The sequence below is a fragment of the Cervus canadensis genome, chromosome 1 (assembly GCF_019320065.1).
Source record: "Cervus canadensis isolate Bull #8, Minnesota chromosome 1, ASM1932006v1, whole genome shotgun sequence".
NCBI lineage: Eukaryota > Metazoa > Chordata > Mammalia > Artiodactyla > Cervidae > Cervus > Cervus canadensis.
Window position 1 is genome coordinate 27,486,679 of NC_057386.1, and position 23,214 is coordinate 27,509,892.

The 23,214-nt window shown below is 48.5% G+C and overlaps 1 protein-coding gene across 3 annotated transcripts in view; it reads left to right on the forward strand.

Moving 5' to 3' along the window:
- The window catches only part of PIGL (phosphatidylinositol glycan anchor biosynthesis class L), a 47,316-nt gene that overhangs the window by 9,855 nt on the left and 14,247 nt on the right, over positions 1-23,214 (forward strand). For all 3 annotated transcript variants that reach the window (XM_043473388.1, XM_043473389.1, XM_043473385.1), the window contains exon 3: positions 20,174-20,264. In XM_043473388.1, coding sequence (XP_043329323.1) covers positions 20,174-20,264 — 91 coding nt within the window. The remainder of the gene's footprint in view (positions 1-20,173; positions 20,265-23,214) is intronic.

The window sequence follows — 23,214 nt, forward strand, 5'->3', positions numbered from 1 at the left end:
TCAGGAACTTACATGTTCGGTTTTTCAGTTTAAATCATTATGCTCTTTGATACTGCAGTCATCTCCTCTTTGGCCATTGAGCCTTTTCATGTTGGTGCATATGTCCTTTTGATAAGAAATTAAGAATCTGACTTAATTTATTATACTTTTTATATATCCAAAAGATCATGCAGCTTCAGCAACATCCCCTACTTGTAAGAGGAGCCGTAAACTTGTTAAAAATAAATAATTCCACAGCCAGTTTGAAGATTCAAGGAAGCCAGGTGTCTTAGTCTGCTCAGGCCACCGTGGCAAAATACCAGTCTGGGCAGCTTAAACAGCAGAAATATATTTTTCTCTCACAATTCAGGAGGCTGAAAGTATAAAATCAAAGTATAGCAGGGTTGATTTCTGGAGAGGGTTTGCTTCTTGGCATGCAGATGGCCATCTTCTCCCTATCTGCTCACAAGCAGAGGGGAGAGGGAAGTTTCTCTCTTCCTCTTCTTACAAGGCCACCAGTCCTATAGGGTTAGGGCCCACCATTATGACCTCACTTAACCTTGTGCGCGTGCGTGATAAGGTCACTTCAGTCGTGTCTGACTCTTTGCAACCCTATGGACCATAGCCCATCAGGCTCCTCTGTCTGTGGGGATTCTCCAAGCAAGAATACTGGAGTGGATTGCCATGCCCTCCTCCAAGGGATGTTCCCGAGCCAGGGATCGAACACAAGTCTCTTATGTCTCCTGCGTTGGCATGTGGGTACTTTACCACTATCACCACCTGGGAAGCCCCTCACTTAACCTTAATGAGCTCCTAAAGACCCCATCTCAAACTACAGTCATATTGGGGATTAAGGCTTCAACCCTCGGATTTGCGGAGAATACAGTTCAGTCCCTGGCAGCATGCAGTTTTCAGTCTTTCAGCCTCTAGTTTCCTAACCCAGCATGCAGAGCTCTGGAATCTTGCTCTGGGTTATTTAGACGAGTCAAAGGGAAGGATGAAGGGGACGAAGAGAAAGGAAAGTTTCACGGCGGGCCCACATTCAGAATTATCATGGTAACTATACATTCAACTCACTGTCAGCGCCAAGGACCTCGCTAAACACATGATCTTACTCAATCTTGAAAATAATCCAGTTACGTCCCCAGGTTATAGATGAGAAACAGAGGACTAGTGAGAGGCTGAGTCATCTGCCTGGGGTCACCCAGCTGACACTGGCAGAGCAGGCCTTGCAGCCGAGGCCATCTGGTCACTGTGCTCTGACTTCTCCAAGCCTGACTCACAATCGCACAAAGGTCACCGTGTTCAATTCTTCAAATGACTGTACAAACACAGGTTTTTTAATGATCCTTTTAGTTTCACACAAAGAAACTGAAGCTTAAGAGACTCCTCTGAGGTCAGACGTTTAATAAATGGCAGTCAGTGCTGGGATTCTGAAGCAGAAAGGAAGACAGAATTGATTCCTGACTTTCTGCGGGAAAGTAGGTCACCACTTTGTTAGGGTAAGCGAACGACCGACATGTGCTTAAGAGAACATCTGACGTTGTGTACTGTCAGTGCTTTCTTCCATTGCTCTGAGCTTCATGGCTGGATTCCAATGAGGCATTTAGCCAGAGGAGCTCACCTAAGTAAGCCCCTTAGCCAACCCCTTAAAAAGAGAAAACAGTTCCATTTTCAAGAGGAGGCATCTAAGTCATTAGACAACTAAGTGGATATTCTTGGTCACCTTACCCAGTTCCTTAATACTTGTAGGTTCTGCTAATTTAATGAACCATGTGATGTTTAAATGAATGTTATTAACAGATACGGATTAAAGCTCCTGGAATGGGCAAGGTGCCATGCTAGAGGCTGAGGAAAAAGAACAGTTCAAGGTCCAGGAACTGGATAATGGGTGTTGGCCTGATAGGCACCACTGCTGTGTCTGCAGAAACAGTAGTTGTGCACATGCTGAGGTTCAGGCTAGAAAAGGGCTTGGAGACCTTCTCCCGGACTCTTGGGAACTGAATGTGACTGGGAAGTGCAGCCTACAGACTGAGTATTCATTTGTTGCTTTTGTGCTGGGGTCCATAGAATTGTTTCATTTACATTTCAAAACAAAAAGTAAACACACATTTCTGTATGTATATTCTAAGAGAACACACACCAGACTTGTCAATAGCAGCTGCTCTTTAGTTTGGCCAGGGAAGGAAGGACTCTAGCACTTCTTAATTTCACAGAATTCTGTACAGTTTTATTTTGCTTTTTTTTTTCTTTTAAAGGAAGCCTGTATTACTTTTTATTTATTTATTTTTTCTGTATTACTTTTTAAAGTACAAGCAGACTTCAAAGATACTGTAAGTTCAGGCCCAGACCACTGCAATAAAGCAAGTCAATAGGAATTTTTTGGTTTCCCAGTGCATATAAAAGTAACGTCAACACTATACTATAGTCTATTAAGTATGCAATAGCATTACATCTAAAAAAAATAACATACATACCTTAGTTGAAAAGTAGATATCATCTGAGCCTTCAGCCAGTTGTAACAATAACATCAAAGATCATGGATCACATATCACCATAACTAATAAATAATAATGAAAAAGTTTGAAATATTGCAAGAATTACTGAAATGTCACACAGATACACAAAATAAGCAAATGTTGGAAAAATGGCACCAGTAGTAGACTTGCTGTCATAGGTCCACAACCCTTCAGTTCATTAAAAATGCAGTATCTTTAAAGCATAATAGTGAAGTGCAATAAAATGATTATATATTTTTAACTACTACTACATGACTAATAAAAATTCTTCCCTCTGTACTCAGCTTCTATCCATACAAGTGAAGGCTAAATTAGAAACAATTCTGTATACATTTTGGTAAGTTCAAAGCATAGAGTTCCTTGAAAAGATAGTAATGCTTTTCAAGCCTTTTTATAAACACTGTGGTCTTCTCAGGGCCTTATTCTGAAGGACCAGTGGGCAGAGGGTCAGATATGCTGCTCCAACGGGCTCAGGCTGGAAATGGGGAGGGGTTTAAGGGGGGCTTCCCCGGTGGCTCAGATGGTAAAGAATCTGCCTGCAAAAAAAAAAGAATCTGCCTGCAACGCAGGAGACCCAGGTTCGATCTCTGCATCGGGAATATCCCCTGTAGGAGGGCATGGCACTCCAGTATTCTTGCCTGGAGAATCCTCATGGACCGAGGAGCCTGGTGGGCTACAGCCCATGGGATTGGAGAGTTGGACACAACTGAGTGACTCACACACACACACACACACACACACACACTGATTGTAATGAAATAAAACAAAGTAGACCTTCCAGTCATAACCAGGCCCATAAAAACTCATCAGGGCCCAACAACCAACCATTGGGAGAAACTTTTGGGGTCTCGGAGCTGATCGTGATCTGATCCCTGCTCCTAGCATCCCATACCTGCTGTACCCACATCACATCTATTCCCACCACAAAAGCGGAGGATTCCCAGCACCCGAGTCAGTTCTCGTATGCAAGTCAGGCTGCAAACACACCAAGCTTTCTTCTGCATCCACACTCATGCATGTGCCTGCACTCCTCTGACTGCTTCCTCCCTTCCCAACTCCCCACATTTTGGCTGTCTAGCAAACTCCCATTCATCCTTGAAACCCCAGCTCAAGATTACCTTTGACTTTGCAACATCCATGATTTGCCCAGATTTTCTTGGGCACTTTGGCTACATTGTCACTGTCCCATCATATCCTAACATATACCTTATTTTTTTTACTCCATAAGCCCCTCTGTATCTCTTATTCCTATATCCCCAACCACTGTCCTAACACTTGATACATAGTTGCTTGATGCATGTTTGTTGAATAAACAGGCTACTTGGCTCACACCAGAAGCTTCCTTCCTGTGGCAGCTCATGTGTGTGGTCTCCAACCCCCTTTCCTCGGTTTGTTTTTTTTTTTCATTGATCCAGAAATGGTGACTAGCAAACCAATTCCTGAGACTTCAGTAAAACTGTTTTCACCTTTTTTTTTTTTTTTTTTTTAAAGAAAACAGTCTTGATCCCTGACTTGCATGGTTATTTTTAGCCTTCTGGAAGTCCTAAGTGAGCACTTAGGTTTGGGAGTATTTTTCTACATGTTGATTTTCCCACTCTGTCAGTTTGGCTCCACCATCCTAAGGTTTCAGCATCTTTTCTCCCAGTGCTTGTCTCAACATCATCCTGGCATTAACAAGCCCAAGACCTTAACAGACTGATTTGAGTTGGACAAGGAAATAGAATCCAGTACCCACTGCTGCTGCTAAGTCACTTCAGTCGTGTCCAACTCTTAGTGACCCCATGGACCGCAGCCTACCAGGCTCCTCCATCCATGGAATTTTCCAGGCAAGAGTACTGGAGTGGGGTGCCATTGCCTTCTCCGCCAGTACCCACTAGGCAGCATAAATGAGCCTGGCCTGCTACCAGTTCCTGGAAGTCTCTGTGTTTTCCAATAAATGCACACAAATCAGTGAAAGGGAAGCCACAAAGCAGAGAGTCTGGGGCTGCTGGGGTCCCACTGGTAGCTAACCCCGTCTCCTCCTGAGACCCTGTAAAAGCCAGTCCTTTCCAGAAACCAAAACAGACCATACACCAAGTGCCAAAGTGAACGTGACCAAGCGTCCTCTTACTATAAAAAGATAAAACAAAGCTCCTTGCAGGGCATTTTCTCCAAAGACACAAAGAAGTGACCGGGTACAGTGAGAGGGCAGCGCTCCAGTCCCAGTTGGCAAGAGCAGGGCAGGGCACCCATCCTCCCAGAGGGCACAAAGGACAGCGGTGTTTCCTAGAAAAGGAGCTGTGGGAGGAGACTGCAGTGGACCGAGCTGATACAGAGCGACTATGCCAACATGGAGGGCTGCTCCCGTGCTACTTCAAAGGCACGTTATCCTGGGAGCTGGAGGGAGGCTGGGGCGTCGAGTCACGTGTCAGTTTAGAAGAAGAGTGGGACCGGGGAGGCTGGCTTCAACAAGGCATGTATTTGTAGCTGATTCTGCTCCTTGAAAGAGGCTGTAAATATGCCACAAAAATAGGAACCAAGGTGACTGTGTATTGTGATATTCATTACAGCAAAAAAATTGATAGCAATCTAATGTAGCAGTAGGTGATTAATTATATAGCCATGGTCCAGAACATTAAGCCACAATTAAAAATTTTCTTTTTAATATTTATTTACTTGGCTGCCTCGGGATATTCCTTATGTCATTTGGGATCTTTTGTTGCGGTGTGAGGGCTCAGTAGTTGCAGCACTTGGGCTTAGTTGCCCCACAGCATGTGGGGTCTTAATTCCCTAACCAGGGATCAAACCCGAGTGCCTTGCATCGGAAGTATGGGGTCTTAACCACTGGACCACCAGGGCAGTCCCACACAATTCAAAGTTTTCCATGCATAGTTCATAGTCTAGGAAGATGTTCCTGATAGAATATTGAGTTTAAAAAGCAGTATATACTTCCTTTACACTCTTCTGTATTTTCCTTAGTTTTGATAATGAGCGTATATCAGTTGTAAACCGACAGTTTCACTGAATTTATTTTATAGTATATTGTTTCTGAGAAGGTGAGGCTTGATTCTGAGGCATTTCCAAATCCTGTTGGAAGTGCCAAGGTAAAGCACTGCTGGCCAGCTGTGCACCTCCTCTCTGGGGCAGATGTTACCAGGCAGGTATGTTCTATGTCCGGTGATTTTCTGATATGGTGGTTTACTTGCTTCATCAAAGTTGAAGCTCTGTAATTATTTCTTTTGCTGTCGTTTCCTATGGAGTTTGAGGGAAGAGAGTGAAATGGAGATGTTGCTAGGACTATAAGTGTAAGTCCATGTTTCAACTTAAACAGATTCCTGCTGGCAGATGAAGGAAGGGTGAATATGAGGAAAATCAAAACCAGAGAAAATAAAAAGAGGGAAGTACAGTGTGATGGAAGAGCTCTCGTCCAGGAGTCATGAAATGTGGCTTCAGCTTGTAAGGCCTACTGTGTGACCTTTGGCAAATAATGCCCTCTCTCTGGGCTTCTCTCGTCTTATATGTGCAACGACTGGATGAGATGGTGACTTTTCCTAAAGCTCCTAGATCTTCTCAGGGGCAGAGCAGAATGTGTTTAGATGTGGTTGTTCTATAAATGGAGGGTCATGTGCGCAACTCAGCAATGTAGCTGATTTGTTTTTAAGTGCTTTCCATTTTACTGAGCACTTCTACATTTCATGACACCCATGGCAGTCTATGTCCCTTGTCACACACTTTGGTCCTTTCCTCGGGAAGCAAAGTAGGGATTTTTTTAATTAATAAATTAACATTTTTATTCTTATTTATTTGGCTGCACCAAGTCTTAGTTGCAGCATGCACATGGGATCTTTTTTTATGTATATAATTATTTACTTATTTATTTTTGGCTGGGCTGGGTCTTCACTGCTACACAGGCTTTTCCCTAGTTGCGGCAAGTGGGGGCTACTTTCAGGTTGCGGTGCCTGTGCATGCTGCTCACTGCAGCAGCCTCTCTTGTTGAGGAGCACGGGCTCCAGGATGTGAGGGCTCAGTAGTCCTCAGGCTCTAGAGCACGGGCTCAGTAGTTGTGACGCACAGGCTTTGCTGCTCTGCAGCAGATGGGATCTTCCCAGATCAGGAAACCGTGTCTCCTGCATTGACAGGCAGATTCTTTACCACTGAGCCACCAAGGAATCCCTGAATAGGCATATTAAAACACTAAGAAGTAGACCCTTTAAGAACCAAACTGAGTTTAGCCAGCTCACCCTTACCCCCACTGTCATAGTCCATTTGGGCAGCTAGAACAAAAACACCTCAGACTGGATGGTTCGTAACAGAATTGTGTCTCACAGTTCTGGAGGCTGAGAAGTCCAAAATCACAGTGTCAGCAGATTTGGTGTCTGGTGGGGCCCTGTCTCCTGATTCACGGACTACTACCTTCCTGCTGTGTCCCCACGTGGTGGAAGGACCAAGGGAGCGCTCTAGGGTTTCTATTCTAAGGACACTAGTCCCATTCATGAGGATTCTGCCCTTGTGACTTTATTACCTCCCAGAGGCCCCACCTCCAAATACCATCACACTGGGAAAATGGGTTTCAACATATGGATTTTTAGGGGACACAAATCTTCAGTCTATAGCATCTGCAGTAATTGCACTAGGAACCAAAAACTCTGGATGAGAGGCAACTAATTCTCTCCCACTCAAGCCTTACAGACAAAGTGTCTGCGTCCAGAAGAAAGGTCACTGGGTCAGCCTTTAAGATTATTTCCCCACCACACCAAGTTCCAAGAAAAAAGTCTTAGTCATCTGGGGGATGAGAGCCCTTAGGACAAGAAACACTGCAGCTGCCTGTGTGTGTTGCAACGTAAGTTGATGTGGTGGTCCTCTGGCAAAACTGTCATGGTGAGACAGGCCTGGTTCTGCAGGGCTGCATGCCTGCATGCTCAGTTGCTCAGTCGTCTCCAACTCTTTGGCACTCCTTGAGATGTAGCCTGCCAGGCTTCTCTGTCCATGAAATTCTCCAAGCAGGAATACTGGAGTGGGTTGCCATTTCCTCTTTCAGGGGATCTTCCCGACCCAGGGATCGAACCTGGGTCTCCTGCATTCGCAGGCAGATTCTTTACTGCTGAGCCACTTCGGAAGCCCCACAGCTTAACTACCCAGTTTCAGTATTAGAAGGATTTATAGGGTTTATTCTTTTTTAGGTTTTCTTTTTCTTCTTTTTACCTTTTTTAGTAATACTGTCACCCTCACATATATAGTCAGTTGATTTTCAACAGTGCTGCCAAGACAATTCACCGAGGCAACACAGTCTCTTCTGCAAATGGATATCCATATACCAGAGAACAAGCTTCCCTTCCTCTCCACTAAACACAAAAATTAGCTCAAATAAACCCAAATAGCAGAGCTAAAATTATCAAACACTTGGAAGAAAATATAGGAGTAAATCTTCATGAGTTTGGGTTAGGCAGAACCTTCTTAGATATGACACCAAAAGCATCAACCATTAGCAAAAGAAAAAACAGGCCAAATTAAAACCTTTTTTGCTTGATGCATACCATCAAGAAAATGAAAAGACAACTCACAGAATGAGAGAAAACATTTGTAAATCATATATCTGAAAAAGGATTAATATCCAGAGATAGATACAGACAAATGTAATATATCCTTATATATTATATAGTATATATGGGCTTCCCTGGTAGCTCTGCTCTGCAGTAAAAAAAAATCCGCCTGCCAATACAGGTGAAACAAGGGGCATGGGTTCCACCCCTGGGTCAGGAAGAACCCCTGGAAAAGGCAATAGCAACCCACTCCAGTATTCTTGCCTGGGAGATCCCATGCTACAGTACACAGGAGCACAAAAGAGTTGGACACGACTGAAGGACTAAACAACAACAACAATACAGTATATATAACATATAAAATAATATATAAAGAACTTCTATAAGCAACAACAAAAAGACAAACAACCTAATTTTTTAAATGGTCAAAGGACTTATATAGACATTTCTCCAAAGAAGATACACAAATGGCCAATAAGCACAGGAAAAGATTTTCAACATCATTAGTTATTACAGGAATGAAAATCAAAACCACTGTGAGACACTGCTTCACACTCCCTAGGTTGACCAATTTTAAAAAAATAAAAAGGGAACTACTAACTGCAGGCCAGGATACAAAGAAATTGGACCCCTCAGGCACTGGTGGGTTTGTGTAAAACAGCTTGGCAGTTAGTTCCTCAAAAATGTAATTACAGAATTACCTTTACCCAGCAATCTTACTCCAACATAAATACCTAAAAGAACTGAAAACATTCAGATGAAAACGTGTACATGAATGCGCACAGCAGCACCATGCATGGTAGCAAAAGGGTAGAAATGACTCAAATGTCCATTCACAGATGAGTAAATGAGCAAAGCATGGTCTGGCCATACACTGGACTATTATTCAACCACAAAAAGGAGTGAAGTCCCAGCACATGCTACAGACTATATGAACCTAAAAAGAAGCCTGTTAACAGGCAGCCACACAGGGTATGATCCCATTTATCTGAAATACCCAGGGCAGGCAAATCCACAGACACAAAGTAGATCAGTGGCTGCCAAGAGTGGGGAGGGAAAGGGAGTGGGAAATGACTCATAATGGGGTTTATTTTCTGAGATGACGAAAATGTCCTAAAATTGCAATGACAGTTGCACAACTCTGTGAACATACCAAAAAAAAAAAATGCACCACACTGAATTGTGCACTTTAAATGAGTGGACTGCAAAATTATGTGAATTATGTCTCAATCAAGCTGTTCTGAAAATAACAGTAATATTTAATAACAATATTTATGATGTACACTGTAAAAACAAACAGTACAAAAATATATCCAGTGAGGAAAAACGAATATCTCCCTCCACATATGCTTCTCTCCTCAGAGAAAACCACTGTTAACTACTCAATGTGTAAACTTCCATACCTTCAATAATTTACAAATGCAGATTTACATACATAAACACAAATACAGTTCATTTTTCAGTGAGGCATACTATTCCTTGGGATACCTGTATCATAACTTACTTGACTAATAAAACCGTCCATCCCGTGGCCTTGCTTGAATCATCATTAACCATCCCACGGCTGTTCACACTGGCGTGATACATAGAGTAAGAAGCTATTTAGTTACACATCAGGGTTTGCAGTGTGGGCTTCCTGTTCACCTCCAGGATAAGACCTTGACCCTAGTGAGGTGAGAAACCTAGATTCTGCATTTTTTACAGACTCCCTAGATGATCGTAAAGCACAGTAATGTTTGGGAACCTCTGAGCTGCTGTTTCTGAGTTGCAACTCCCATTTCCCGAGACAGAGAAGTGGAGTGGATAAGCCTGAATCAGGGTACCCGGGACAGGGGAAGCTTGGATCAGGTCACCTGGGAAGGGGCATTATTTGGTCTTTTTTCTTGGAGCATAAGTGTAGGAGCAAGTTTTCTCATAGGAATGTAAGAGCAGGAAGGACTGACAGTGAGGAAGAAAATACTGGAGTCTCCAGTCACTGGCATTCCTGGGGGGACCTCTGTGTGTCGCCCAGAGCACGCCATCCCCCGAGCCCGAGTACCAATGACACAACCTCAGCTCTGAGCTCAGCCACATCTCACAAGACCCTGGAAGCACTGGCTGCTTCAGAAGCCATCCATGAGGAGCAGAATCTCTCACTCACAACTCACCACTCGCAGCAGAGATGTTAATCTCTATTAAGCAACTGAACAGTGAGACTTTGTAAACACTTTACTTCACTGATCATATAAAAGTTCTCACTGAACTATTACAAAGTCAGCAATTAATATTAATCCTGTTGAGTTAGAGTAAGAATACACTGATTAGAGCCTTGTTCCCTAGTCCCACCTCCCGGCCTGTCTGTCGGGGATGCCTGGGACCCCCTGCAGGCCAGTTACAGCTTTGGGGTCACTCTTGACACTTGCTTAGCTGCGCCTGGCCAGCTGCTGATCTCACCAGGCCCTTCTCGTAGCTGCTGAAACTCATAGGGAGGATGTTTGCATACCTCCCAGCAAACTTGGATGGCCACCAGGACACTCCCGTTTCGTAAATCATTGGGCCTTGTGCCCTTTGTGCTCATGACCAGCACCCAGCCTCACCCATGGTGCTGGGGTGTCCATCCAGAGCCATCAGGCAGGCCACTCCCAGCCTCCCCATCCTGCCAGCCAGGTCACTGTGGAGCCTCCTCTCAGTCCTCTTCCGGGCGGCCTGAGCACTCACCTCCACTGACCGCACCACTGCCCCCTAGGTTGCTGTGGAGGGTACCTGGATCCTCTCAGCTCCCTCCCCTGCTCCTGTGCAGCCCTCCAGCCATGTATCCATTTTGTCTCCATCTTTCTACCCCCACCCTCTGCGTCCAGGCTTCTGCAGAAAGGTCCTGTGACTGAAACACAGGTGGAATCCCCAGAAGGCCCCTTTCAAGGCCCCTGCCCACCGCACTTCCCTGTGGCCCAGCACCCATCACCCCTTTCCTTCCTTGGCATCAAATACCATCCAATCCAGAGTCAGCTCAAGAGCTGACCTTTACAGGACCCTGACCGCATGCCAGGCTCTAAGTGTCCATCAGGTTTTATCTCGTTTCATCCTCACCACGCTGATGACAAGGGAGCTGTTAGCCTGCCTTGAGCCCGCAGCTCTGCTCCCTGCTTAACACATCCATCCTCTGTAGCCAGATCGCCTGGGCCTTACCTGTCTCCTCCTGCCCCCGTGGGTAGCTTACTCTCTACCACCATGGCTGACTGGTTTGCCGCATCCTCAGACATCCTCACAGCTGCACAAACCCTTCTGGACTCCCAAGTCCCTCAGGCCTCCCACCTCTTTCTTCCTCCCAAACTTCTTAAAGCTCCTGGTGCTGCTCTCTCACCACCCACTGACCCGTCCTTCTGCACCACCTGCCCCTTTTCATGGGCCCTGCTTCCAGGGCCACCCATATTCCCCCCAAGGGGTGAAATCCAGCGGCCTTTCCTTACTCAAGCCCTGCCGGCACGGTCCCGTGGACTGGTCTACTCTGTCTCTGCCCCACCAGACCCCTCCCTTCTCCCCCAACCTGACTCGCCAAGCTACGGTTCTGGTTCCTGCTCCCTTGAGGCTATTCCCGGAGAGCTTCTCCATGGCTACAGCTCCTTCATGAGAATTTTTTTTTTTTTAACGCAGTGTTTTAATTTCAACAGTCTTAAGACAAACCAAAAAAAGGAAACACCAGTTGACAGAGCTCTCTATAGCTGGGTATCACCAGTTTCAGTGCCCTTCCTAGCATTCTGCATTATTACACCAACTGATATATATTTAGTCACCAAGTGACTAAATAAAGTGACGCCTGTGACATGGGCTTCCCTGGTGGCTCAGACAGTAAAAGAACCTGCCCACAATGTGGGATACCTGGGTTTGATCCCTGGAGAAGGGAACGGCAACCCACTCCAGTATTCTTGCCTGGAGAATTCCATGGACAGAGAAACCCAGTGGGCTACAGTCCACGGGGTCCCAAAGAGTCAGACACAGCTGAGCAACTAACACTCTGTGACTGTAAGGAAGACACCAGGCAAACATGAAGTCCTCCCGTGTGACTCTGGAGTCACCTCCAACGGCGTTTTCTTCTTTGCTTGTACCGTCCAGTCAGGCACTAAATCTGACAAAGCCTCTTTCCATAAGTGTTCTGGGCGCCTTTCTCTCTCCCATCCCCAGGGCCTCCTCTTTGGTCTGGACCCTTGCCGAGGACTAACAGTGCTCCACCCCCAAGTTCACCCTTCACTTTCCCAGGCTGACGTCCTAAAGCAAACCCGATCCAGCCACTGCCCTGAGGAAACCTCCCCGTGCTCCTCACTGTGCGAAGATCTCTACACGAGACAGGTGCCCTCAGTCACGGCCCCACACTCACCCCGCACGCCATGGCTCCACTCTTCTCTTTCTAGAACTCTAGCCCCTGTCTGGAGGCCTGTTCACCCTGACCCAGCACAGACACCGCCGCCTACATGAAACTTCCATCCATACTGTACAACCTTAACATTTCCTCTCTGAACCACCACAGCAACATGTTTGACTGTTTCTTGCAGTGCCTTTTTGCCCTGGACTTCATTATTTGAGCACTGGTCTGATCATCCTGCAGTGCCTTGCAGTTCAGTGGAATCTACAGTTAAGGTTCCCTTTCACCCTGAGATGTCCCAGGGGCTCCGTGGTTTGGCAACCCTCTTCCCACGCTGGGACTCCAGGGTGTCCTAGTGGGCTGACCACACCGCCCACGGGGACTCCACATCCCACCCTCTGGCTTTGCTTCTGCTCTTCTCACTTGGCACGTGACGGCATTCCAGGTGCTTGCTGAAGGCAGAGATGAACCCCTTCTCTGACATGACCCTAAATCTGGCTTTTTTAAAAAAAGGGAAAGAGGCAGACATTTCAGGCACCAGAAGATTGAGAAGTGTCCAAAGTCTAGGCCCCAGCCGTTCTATCTCTGTCCCGAGCAACACTGCACAGCCTCTGCCCTGGGGGGTGGGTGGGGGGGGGTGGCCCTTGGGAGGCAGAGGGGAGGGGTGGGGACGGAGACCTGGGCCTCCCAGCTGAGCCCTGTGACCGCTGAAGTGAGCTCAGTGAGCAGTTCTGTTTCTCAGTTGCCACGTAAGACAGCGAATTGGCAATTTTGGGGAAAAGATCTCACAAGAACTTCGCAGGATTTACACACCTTGTTGGGGTACTAATTAATGTAAAACGTGTGTCTTCCTGAGAAAGGTGAGCTACAGCCCTGCCTGACAGCCCTGACCTGCAGGTTCCTTTTATGTGCCTGAGAAAGGAGGGCAGGGAGCCTCTGTGGACAAGGGTCTCCTGGGTCATTGTCCACGCTCTTAAATTGCTTGTGGGGGTGGGGTGGCTGGCAGCCCAGATGCTTCACAGACACCAACTGTGGTCTGTTTCAGCCTCTTCCTGGTTCTTGGTCCCTTCTTTCCTCCTCAACTTTCCCTTTCTTTTCCTCTCTCCTCCGCTTGGGCTGGTCCCTGGCGATTCCGGGAAGCGACCCCCCGCCGCGCAGCAGCCCAGGTGACCCGCCTGCGCCCCGCCCTCCTCCGGTGGCCCTGAACTCGGGTGACCTTTGCCCGCCCGGATGACAGAGGAAGTCCTCGGTTTAGAAATATGCCGGAGTCGGGGGTGGGGGAGGGGGGGTGAAGGACGAGCCACAGGCCCAAATAAGGGCGCACGCAGCGCCAGCGGGGCGCGGTGACTGTGCCCAACCCCGGGTCCCCAGTCCGGCAGGAGGGAGGAGGGGAGAGCCCACCGCGCCCACCACCCCGAGGTCACGCCCCACACGACCGAGGGCAGTCGCTAAAAAGTGCAGAGCAGGTCACAGTTATTCTTCAGAACCTCCCGGGCCGAGCGCGGAAGTCCAGGGCAGGGCTAGGTTTGGGGCCTTTTCCAGCGGAATTAACGCCGTGTTCGCTCACTGCACCCCGAAGGCGCCGCGTCCTCTGTGTCGGGTCGCGTCCGGAGCGCCCGTCCCATACCCTCGGGGGTCGCAGGGCCGCGTCCCCACGAGGTGCCCCTGGCGCTTCTGCGGCCCCTGCGGCTGGAGGTGCCCCCCACCCCCGCTCCGGACCCTGCATCTGCGATGGTGCCCACGCTTGGTGCCCAGTCCACGCTGGGCCCGCGGGTAAAGGTGCAGAGATCCCATGCTCTGGGAGCCCTGCCCTGCCCCGCTCTGCCCTCGCGCGGAGTCCGGCAAGAGTTGTCGGCCCTCAAGTGCTGGAGAGCTAGCCCCCCCAAGATCGGTACGTCCCTCTTCCTCCTCCCGGACAGACGCGCGGCTCTGAGATGGCTTTCTCGAGGTCTGGCGGCCAGCCCGCGGGACCCCGGGGCCAGCCCGCAAGTCTGCACCGCCTCCGCTCCCTCTGGCTCTGGGTCACAGCGCCCAACAGGCCTTCCTCAGGTTGCTGCTTTCCGGGGAGCCCAGGCCAGGGTACCTGGACTCTTGAACCCAGAGCCCTTTATTTGGAAGTTCTCTCACAGAAGGGCTTTGTTTCCAAAATTCAATTCAATTTCACATGAGTCTCATTCTTAAGTCAGGAGCAAAACTAAAGTTTAATTACTGGAGTTCTTTTTTTCCGATTTTAACATTCCTTTCCTTGGGTGTATTTAACTTTCTTTGCTTTGACTTTGAACATGCCCTAAATCTCTTGTGTTATCTTTAGCATTTTTCACAAGCCACAGTTCAGGAAGTTAAAGACATTGTTCCCTGGTGTCAGAACTACAGAACTGCAGCCTTGTTCCCTCTGTAAATGCAGTGAAAGTGGTGTCTCTGCCTGAGTGGACTTCCACTGTTAGGCTGATTACTTCCTTAGAGTCATTTCTAGAAAGGTCAAAGAGCACAAATCGGGTAACCATCCGGCACAGGTGCGGCCAGTAAACTGGCCCCTTCCTGTGAGCCCTCCTCCACACCATGCGGAGCTTTAATTCTGCATTTGTTTGACTCCTTCTGAGAATTAGAGGAATATATGTTGGCAGCTTGCATTTCCTGCTTTGTAAAATGCCTCTTCAAACAATCTTTCACAGGTCTTTATAATGTTGTAGTCTCCAGGCTTGCTTTGTGAATGACCTTGGAAATTCTGCCCTCATTCCTGGTTCTCCAGGGCTGGCTTCTTATCAGGAACCGTCACCTCACTGAGGAGATGTAGAGCGACCACAGGTCTCTTAATCAAGAGTCTAGGTTCAAGGTGTGACCTGCCAGACACTTCATTTCTGAGCTGAAGGGCTCTGCGGGTTGCAGTCCTCCTGCAGGGGGTGGCTGATGCAACCTTTGCTTGTTCTTGTCCTCAAGTCTTCAGAGGTGTCATCTCTGCTCTACTTGGCAAAACCTGGCCAGAAACCTGTTTTCAGCCACCCTATCCTCTGTCTCATCCAGAAAGAGTTATTCAGCTTTCCGTGTTAGCAGAGCTACCCAGACACACCAGCACCAGAGGTATCTCCATATACTTTTATTAAAATTGCGATAAAAGCCGAGAAGTAGCTTGCTAATAATTGAAGGAAGTTTCTGGGACCTCTTGGTAACTTTATTACTGTTTGCCATGGGCCTGCTCACATCTAGGTTTGGGGAGAGCTGCGAGCAACTTCAGAATCCTTGTCCACAGCTTAAGCAAACCCACCGTGTGGTTCACACATACCTCAGGTTGGGTATGGCAAGTCCAGATGTCCCTTAAATATGAAACCTGACTACTCTTAGGGCTTGGCCTCTGTTCTCCCATTGAAACAGCAGGGAGGTGGGCTGGCACAACACTTCAAAGAACCACACAGCCTGAGGACACGACAGAAACTAATTAGAACCAAATAGGTCCAAAATGGCCAACCCCTCGATTTCCACTAGATCTTGAGCCTCAGTATTCATTCATTATTGTAACTTATCAGCAAACTAAGTGACACACCCGGCACCATGACAGTTCCCAGGCCAACCATAGAGGTAAAAAAGTGGACAGTGGCCCTATTCCTGCAGATCCCCACCCCATCCCCGAAACAGCTGGAACGTTCCTCGCACTCGGTAGCTCATGAAATTACCACCCCTATTGACAACCCCCTACCCTGTGCCAGTCTGAGCTTCTGGGATGGCCCACATTCTGTCTGGGGTGTTTCTCTCTAAATGAATCCACTTCTTACCTATCACTTTGTCTCTCACTGAATTCTTTCTGTGATGAGATATCAAGAACCTGATCTTCAGTAAGTCCTGAGACCAGGTGTAGTGGTCTCAGTTAAAAGACTGTGAGTTCAAGTCCCAATTGGAACTGCTTGGTTTCACTCTTGTTGCTGAATGACCACGTGATTTCCCAGGAGACGGGCTGGTTACCAAGATGAAGTAGGGCTCCTGACAACACACGTGTTCCACTGCAGCCCCACTCAGCCAGCCTCTACTGCCTCTCACTCCACGTGTAACTCATTCCCTTCCAACCAACTGTCTCCAGCTGTAGAAAAATGTAAATGGCCTTTTCCAGCTTCCCTGGTGGCTCAGACAGTAAAGAATCCACCTGCAATGCAGGAGACTTGGGCTTGATCCCTGGGTTGGGAAGATTCCCTTGAGAAGGAACTGGCAGCTGACTCCAGTATTCTTGCCTGGAGAATTCCATGGACAGAGGAGCCTGGCGGGCTACAGCCTGTGGGGTCGCAAAAAGTCAGATGTGACTGAGCGACTTCCACTTTCATGAATCATTAGGATAAGGAAGTAGGTATAAAACACCTGAGATTTTTAGGAGGCGTGGAGCTCTGATAAGAGTTGTCCCTGTTCGTCTTTCCCTCCAGCCTATGAAGTACACTGCTCTTTCTCTCTCCGTGATGCTGTTCCTGGTGAGTTAACCCACTTTCCACTTCCTTCTCTTAACACTGCTCCTCACAGGGAGATCTGCAAGGTTCTCCTTGCTTCATCTCTGACTCCCAAGTGACATCTCTAGGATTTTATCCCAAGGAAATATTGAGAGAGTCATATGAAGTGTTACATTATAACAATGCTAGTTACAACTTTTTTCAATAATAAAAATTGGAAACAACCTACATAATCAGTAAAATAGAGGCTTTACAAAATGATGGCATATCTAAATCAAGATCTGGTTATGCATCAGATGACAGAAAACTGGTTATGCATCAGATGACAGAAAACCCACAGTGACTACAACTGTGATAGGAGATGCGTTGGCTGGGGCTCGGATGGAGGGCCAGGGCACCTTCCTTTTGGCGACTTTGCTCTGCCTCACTTTCAGACCTAAGTTACTTCATGCATCTCGATGGCAGCTTCAGTTCCAGTCCTCCTCCCTGACCCCAGCCAGCAAAACGCAGGACAGCACCAAGAAAAATAGGGCAAAGGCCGTTTACCAACACTCCCTTAAGGAGGGGCCGGCCGGCTGACTCACTTGTGTTCACACCTCTGCTGGCATGTTTATCTAAGGCGGGATTGTTAATCCATCAGAGAAGAAAGGAACTATTGCAAAAGTTACTACTTGGACCCAAGCCTTGAGTTGATTAGGGCTGAACTTTAGGCAAAAGTCTTTCCTGGTGGCTCAGATGGTAAAGAATCTGCCTGCAATGCAGGACACCCAGGTTCTACCCCTGGGTCAGGAAGATTCCCTAGAGATAGGAATGGCTATCCACTCCAGTATTCTTGCCTGGAGAATCCCATGGACAAAGGAGCCTGGCGGGCTACAGTTGATGGGGTCGAAAAGAGTCTGCACGACTGAGTGACTAACACTTTCACTAGTAGGCAAAAGACAACTCATGATGTTGATCTCACAGGTGTTACTTTTTCTACACTTAACTAAATTTTAATAAAATATAAAATTTTATATTTTCCTGCTTTGAAGGGAAGTGGTCCCCTGGGGATGCCTTGCTCCCCCTGCAATTCAATTTTTTCTTTTTTTTTTTACTTATTTATTTGGCTGTACCATGTCTTAGTTGCAACATGTGGGATCTTTAGTTATGGCATGTGGGATCTAGGTTCCCAATCAGGTATCCAACCCAGACCCACTGTCTTGGGAACAAGAAGTCTTAGCCACTGGACCACCAGGGAAGTCCCCCTTTTTCCTTTTCTTTTTGCCTCTAATCTGTTTTTATAAATTTGCTATCTTTTAAAGCTCTTACTTGTATGTTTCAACCTCTAAAGGCAGGTATAGCTACCTTTGGCTCAGTCAACCAATCAATCACTTTAATGCAGCACCTGGCATGAGAAGACCCGCCCCCAGGGGATCTTCCAGACCCAGGAATCGAACTTGAGTCTGTTGTGTTCTGTACTGGCAGGTGGGTTCTTTACCACTAGTGCTACCTGGGAAGCTCATCCAAGGCCCCTACTCTTTCCTAAAAACTACCATCCACTGTCAGCATTTCAACCTCACTCAAAAATTGCATAGGACACAAAGTCCTAGACATCAGGGCTCTCAGGTCACCAGTGTGGCCCAGGTCCTCCCAGCTCTAGGGATGATGCGGCACAGGCCCCGGGCACCTGGTGAGCAGGGAACTGGAACTTGTGTGTTCTGTCATCCGACCTGGCGTCACGATGCCCCCTGGTGACACTGGGCCACCCTGATCATAGGCAGAGCTCAAGCAGAGCTGCTGGGGTGGAGCTGCCCACCAGCCGCTGCCCTGTCTCTCTCCTCTGAGCCTGAACTCTTGCTTGCCCAGCAGTGACCTCCACGTTGCCCTCTGTACCTGGCCAGCTAGTGGCAATTGCATTCCCAGAAGGGCAGACTGCTGCTACCCTTGAAGGCTTAGGCTCAAGTCTGGGGCATAGTTGAGAGCAAACATCCATTGGGCACTTGCTTCGAGCACTGCCAGACACCTGGACCAACAGCAACCATGCTTCCTGCCTCCCTTGCCAATCAACTGACTTCTTAGTAGGTTTGACCAATAGTTGGCCGTGATGGGAGACTGGAAGGTCTCCCCGCTCCTCACAGCACCTCTGTCAGCAGCTGAATGTTTTCCGGGCCTCTAGCTGCTGACCTCATAGTTCCTGCCATCAACCACTCCCGTTCCTAGGCTCTGATGTCTTTCCCTAGAGGCGACAGTGGCTTCTGGCCCTGCCAACCTCTGATTGCCTCCTTGTTCCCTGGTTTCCAAAATGACGCCTTGGTGCATTTATGCGGGCCTCCCAGCCAAGGGGATGTGTGTAGTTGTTCTCACTCCAGGGTATTTCCCTGGAAAATTCCTGAATTTCTTCCTGCTCGAGCTCAGCAGGTCTTGTTCTCCATCCCATGTTCAGCTCGCTCCCCAGGAATGAGGCTTAACAAACTTCATCCTGGTCCCTGCCTCTCCCTTCCTCCCTGTCCAGTCCCTGCCACTAGCCGAGCTGTCTGTCCTGTAGAGGCAGGAGCATTAGGGGGCCCCTGAGGGAACGATGGGCAGGATGGTGCTTTCAAAGTCACCCTGGCAGGAGGCTCCTCGGGGTGTAGAAGAAGCAGCCAAGGAAGCGCAGAAAGTCACTGTGTTGTTCTGCCCTGAGATGCATGTCGTTTTCCTCCTAAAAAACTTTCAGCACCTCTCCTTTGACCATAGTCCTAAATGAGTCTGATAATGGCGTGTGTCCATGGAGAGGTGACATCTACCTCCTGGTGGGAATCGGGGGGCCCTGTCCCCCCAGCATAGGTGGGTGGCGCCCAGGACCTGAGGCAGCAGAGATGGCTGTCTAGTTATAAGACTATGAATAATGTCTTCACACTGGAGTCAGACCATGGCCTTGGCCTCAGATCGGCAGGTGGTGGTGATAGTGGACAGAAACAAGGCCTGGAGTGGCCTGTAGAGACCCCTACCCCTGGGGTCACCTCCCCGGGGCTGAAACCTCCCCTGTAAGTCAGAAAACCTGCATCAAACCCAACCCTAATGGCCCTGCAACACACAGGCTACTCACCTGCATCGTCCAGGCTCCTTCACAGCTGTCTGAGGTTAAATGAGGTAACTGAGTACTTTTACCAACAAGCCATTCCCATGACTTTTACCGAGACACATCAGAGTTCTGCCCCATGTTTCATCCCTTGGGGACCACACCTGTCCCCCAGCTTGTGGACAGATCTGCTTCCCTCCCAACCGCCCAGCCATGACATGAGCCAAGATGCCCTGAGTGTGCTGTGTTTGGTCTGTACGTCCTCAGCACCCCACATGTGCACACACCTACTGGAGCTGAGGGGAGAGCCTGCACCCCGTTAGAAATGGTTTCCAACGTGCGCTTCTTCCTTCCAGGGATTTCCCAGATGACCCAGATGTGCGCTGGGACCCAGAGCGGGCAGCTGATGTCCTCCTCCAGCACGTAGAGGCCAACAGCATCAACCTGGTAAGGGTACACGCCCCCCTCTCCAACAGAGACCCGGTCCGTCTCTCTGCACCTTTCCTGTATAACCATGGAGCTCAGGGGGAGGCAGAGATTCTCCCAGACTGTGCCCTCTTCACCCGCCCCCCCCACCTCCGTGCTGCCCCCCTGAAAACCCAGGTCCCCACAAGCCTATGCCACAACACGCTGGCACAGAACAAGCGTTTTCATGTTAGGGTGTCACTGTAACTCTGGGGGTAAGTGTTGTCCTAATGCTCACCTTCATTGAGGAAACTGAGGTTCCCAGAGGCTCAGAAGCTGCCCGAGGTTGGCAAGCGTGAAGCTAGGGACTTGAGCCTCCACTTTTCCCTCTAGAAAATACGAGGCTAAATCAAATCCACAGCCCCTGTGGAGAGAACATTCCTGGTTAGAGCGCCGGTGGGCCTTCGATTCACCTGCAGAGGCAGACGGCTCGGGAACACCCACCTCAGTGCTCAGGCCTTGCCAGCCTGCATCCTGCCAGCAGTCCATCTTAAGGTTCCGGGAACATCTAAAATAATAATAACCCTTCACGAGTTAATACCTAAATCCTACCATTTAAAGCCCTAGCCATTGGCTTTTGATTTTGAGCCAAGTTTTGATTAATCCTTGTTAGAAGGTGAACCCCACTGTCAGGCTTTTATCAGTGATGCATCCTCCAAGTGAACTGAATTATTAGGCCATTGTTAAGAGCAGATTTTTGTGGATTAGTCAGACTGCCTTTGTGCTCTAATGACATAAATACAACGGGAGCTTTGTCCACATGGGCCAGAAGGGGCACCTAGCCAGCTGGCTGTGAACCACATGGAGCTGGAGGTGCAGGGGGGCCGCTGGACCCACCAGGGATCTGCACCGGCTTTGCACTTTGTTCTGGCCAGACGAATGGCTGCCAACAGCTGCAGGCCCACCCCTCCTGGATGTACCTTTCTTTAGGGTCTGAGGTGATAGCTGGCCTGGCTCTTCTTGCCCTGCTTTTCCCAGACCACACTCAGACCCTCTCAGGGCTCGACAGCCTGGCAGTGGACAGGGCTGATCCTCAGGGCCGGGTGGGGCACAGGGCAGGGTCTGTGAGGTCTACCACAGTGACCCTTGGCACCCTGTCTTCCCGGGCAGTGGCCTGCCCACGGCTAGTCCCCAGACTCTCTCTTCTCTGGCTTTGGTTCATAGGAACAACTGGTCTTCAGTCACTCCTGCTTGTGGGATAAACTCCCATCTTTGTGAACTTGGCCATCTCTGACCAGCCCTTCCATAGGTGCCACCCACTGGTGAACAGGGCTGGACCTCACTTAGGGGCCAAGTTAGTGTTTAGACCACATCACAGCCGCAGCTCTGAACATCCAGGGAGGAGGTCAGGGCACAGACACAGAAGAATGTCCCAAGTTTGTTTCCCTGAAAACTGACTTGTGGTCCAGGCCCAGCTAAGACCACCTTCTCGCAGAAGCCCTCCGTGACTTCTTCAGCCCTCTGTGGGACAGTATTTGCTGTGTGTCTTGCCCCGGTGACAGGTGTTGCTGTTTATCCTTCACGGACCATGTCCCGTGAGCCACTGTCTTAGAGAAGTGAAAGCAGCCTATTGTTTACTTGGGTCCGGGGAAGCCTTCATTTGAACATAGGTTTCTGCAGTTTAGGGGGGAAGGTGGACAGACACCATTGCTGCCAGGTCCTAATCTGCACGAGACCAGGGGGTGAAGACAGTTCAGCTCAGCCTGCCTCAAGGCAGGAAGACTAGGGGCTTGTTGGAAGGTGTGGGATAAACAGGAAACAAGACCTTGGAGAATTTTAAGTGATGGGGATGAACTGCAGTGGCCCCAAGCCCCCAGACCAGAGAGTGTGCCCCAGCTGGCCTGAAACAACCACGTCCCAGAGTTACCTCCACCAAGGGCAGCAGACACTCAGCCTGGGCTGCTGTCCAGGTCCTAAATGTTCCCACGGGGCTTCATCTGACCTTCACCTTGACCCAGAGAGAAAGGAGGGAGGCCTCACTCTTCCAACCTCACAGATGAGAAAACCAAGACACTGAAGATGAAATCGCTCCCAGTAGCGACGTACTATGATATGCCGGAGGATCAGGGTAACTAGGTCAGAGGTGAGAGTGGACTTAGGCACTCCACGCTTAGCTGCACAGAAGGATGGGATCAGAATTGGGTACCTGAGTTCTAGGGTGAAGTGTTGTTTTTTTTTTTTTAATAACACATTATAGTTTCCAGAGCAATTTTAGGTTCACAGTAGAACTGGGAAGAAAGTACACATGTACCCCTGGCCCCACGACCTGTTACAGTAAATCTACACTAACATGTCATCACCCCAGGTTCATGTTAGGGTTCACTCCTAGTGCTGTATGTCCCGTGGGTTTTATCAAATGTATGACACATACCCACCATAATGGGATCTTATAAGCCTTTTAAAAAAAAATTCCCACTGTGGAGAATTTCAAGCATGCAAAAGTAGAGCAAAGAGTATAATGAAACTCGTGTTCCCATAATTCAGCCTCACTAATTATTAACTCAAGGTCAACAGTGTTTTTCTTTAAATGCTGGCTCACCTGCCCCTGCTCCTCCATCATCCTGCTTTCTTGGCTGTCTGGTCCCGTCTTTCCATCCCCCCTCAACCAGCCATACCTGTGCCTTTCTCTGAGTCCTGTCTTCTTTCCTACATCTTTTTTTTTTTCACTTATCCCAGCTATTCTTTTACATTTATTATTATTATTATTCAAATTATTCTTTGGATTTTTTAAACTCATCTGTGCAGAAATGAATCTGGAGCCTAGGCTAGGCTTATAGTTGGAGAAGCAGATGCTGGTCTGAGAATGTGGACGCAGAGGCAGCCTACCAGGAGCCACGGGCTCCAGTGAGCCCCAGGGCACGGTGGACACTGTCCCCTAGCGCTTCCATGCCCTCGACGCAGCACCAGGAGAGGGACCGAATAATCAGATGGC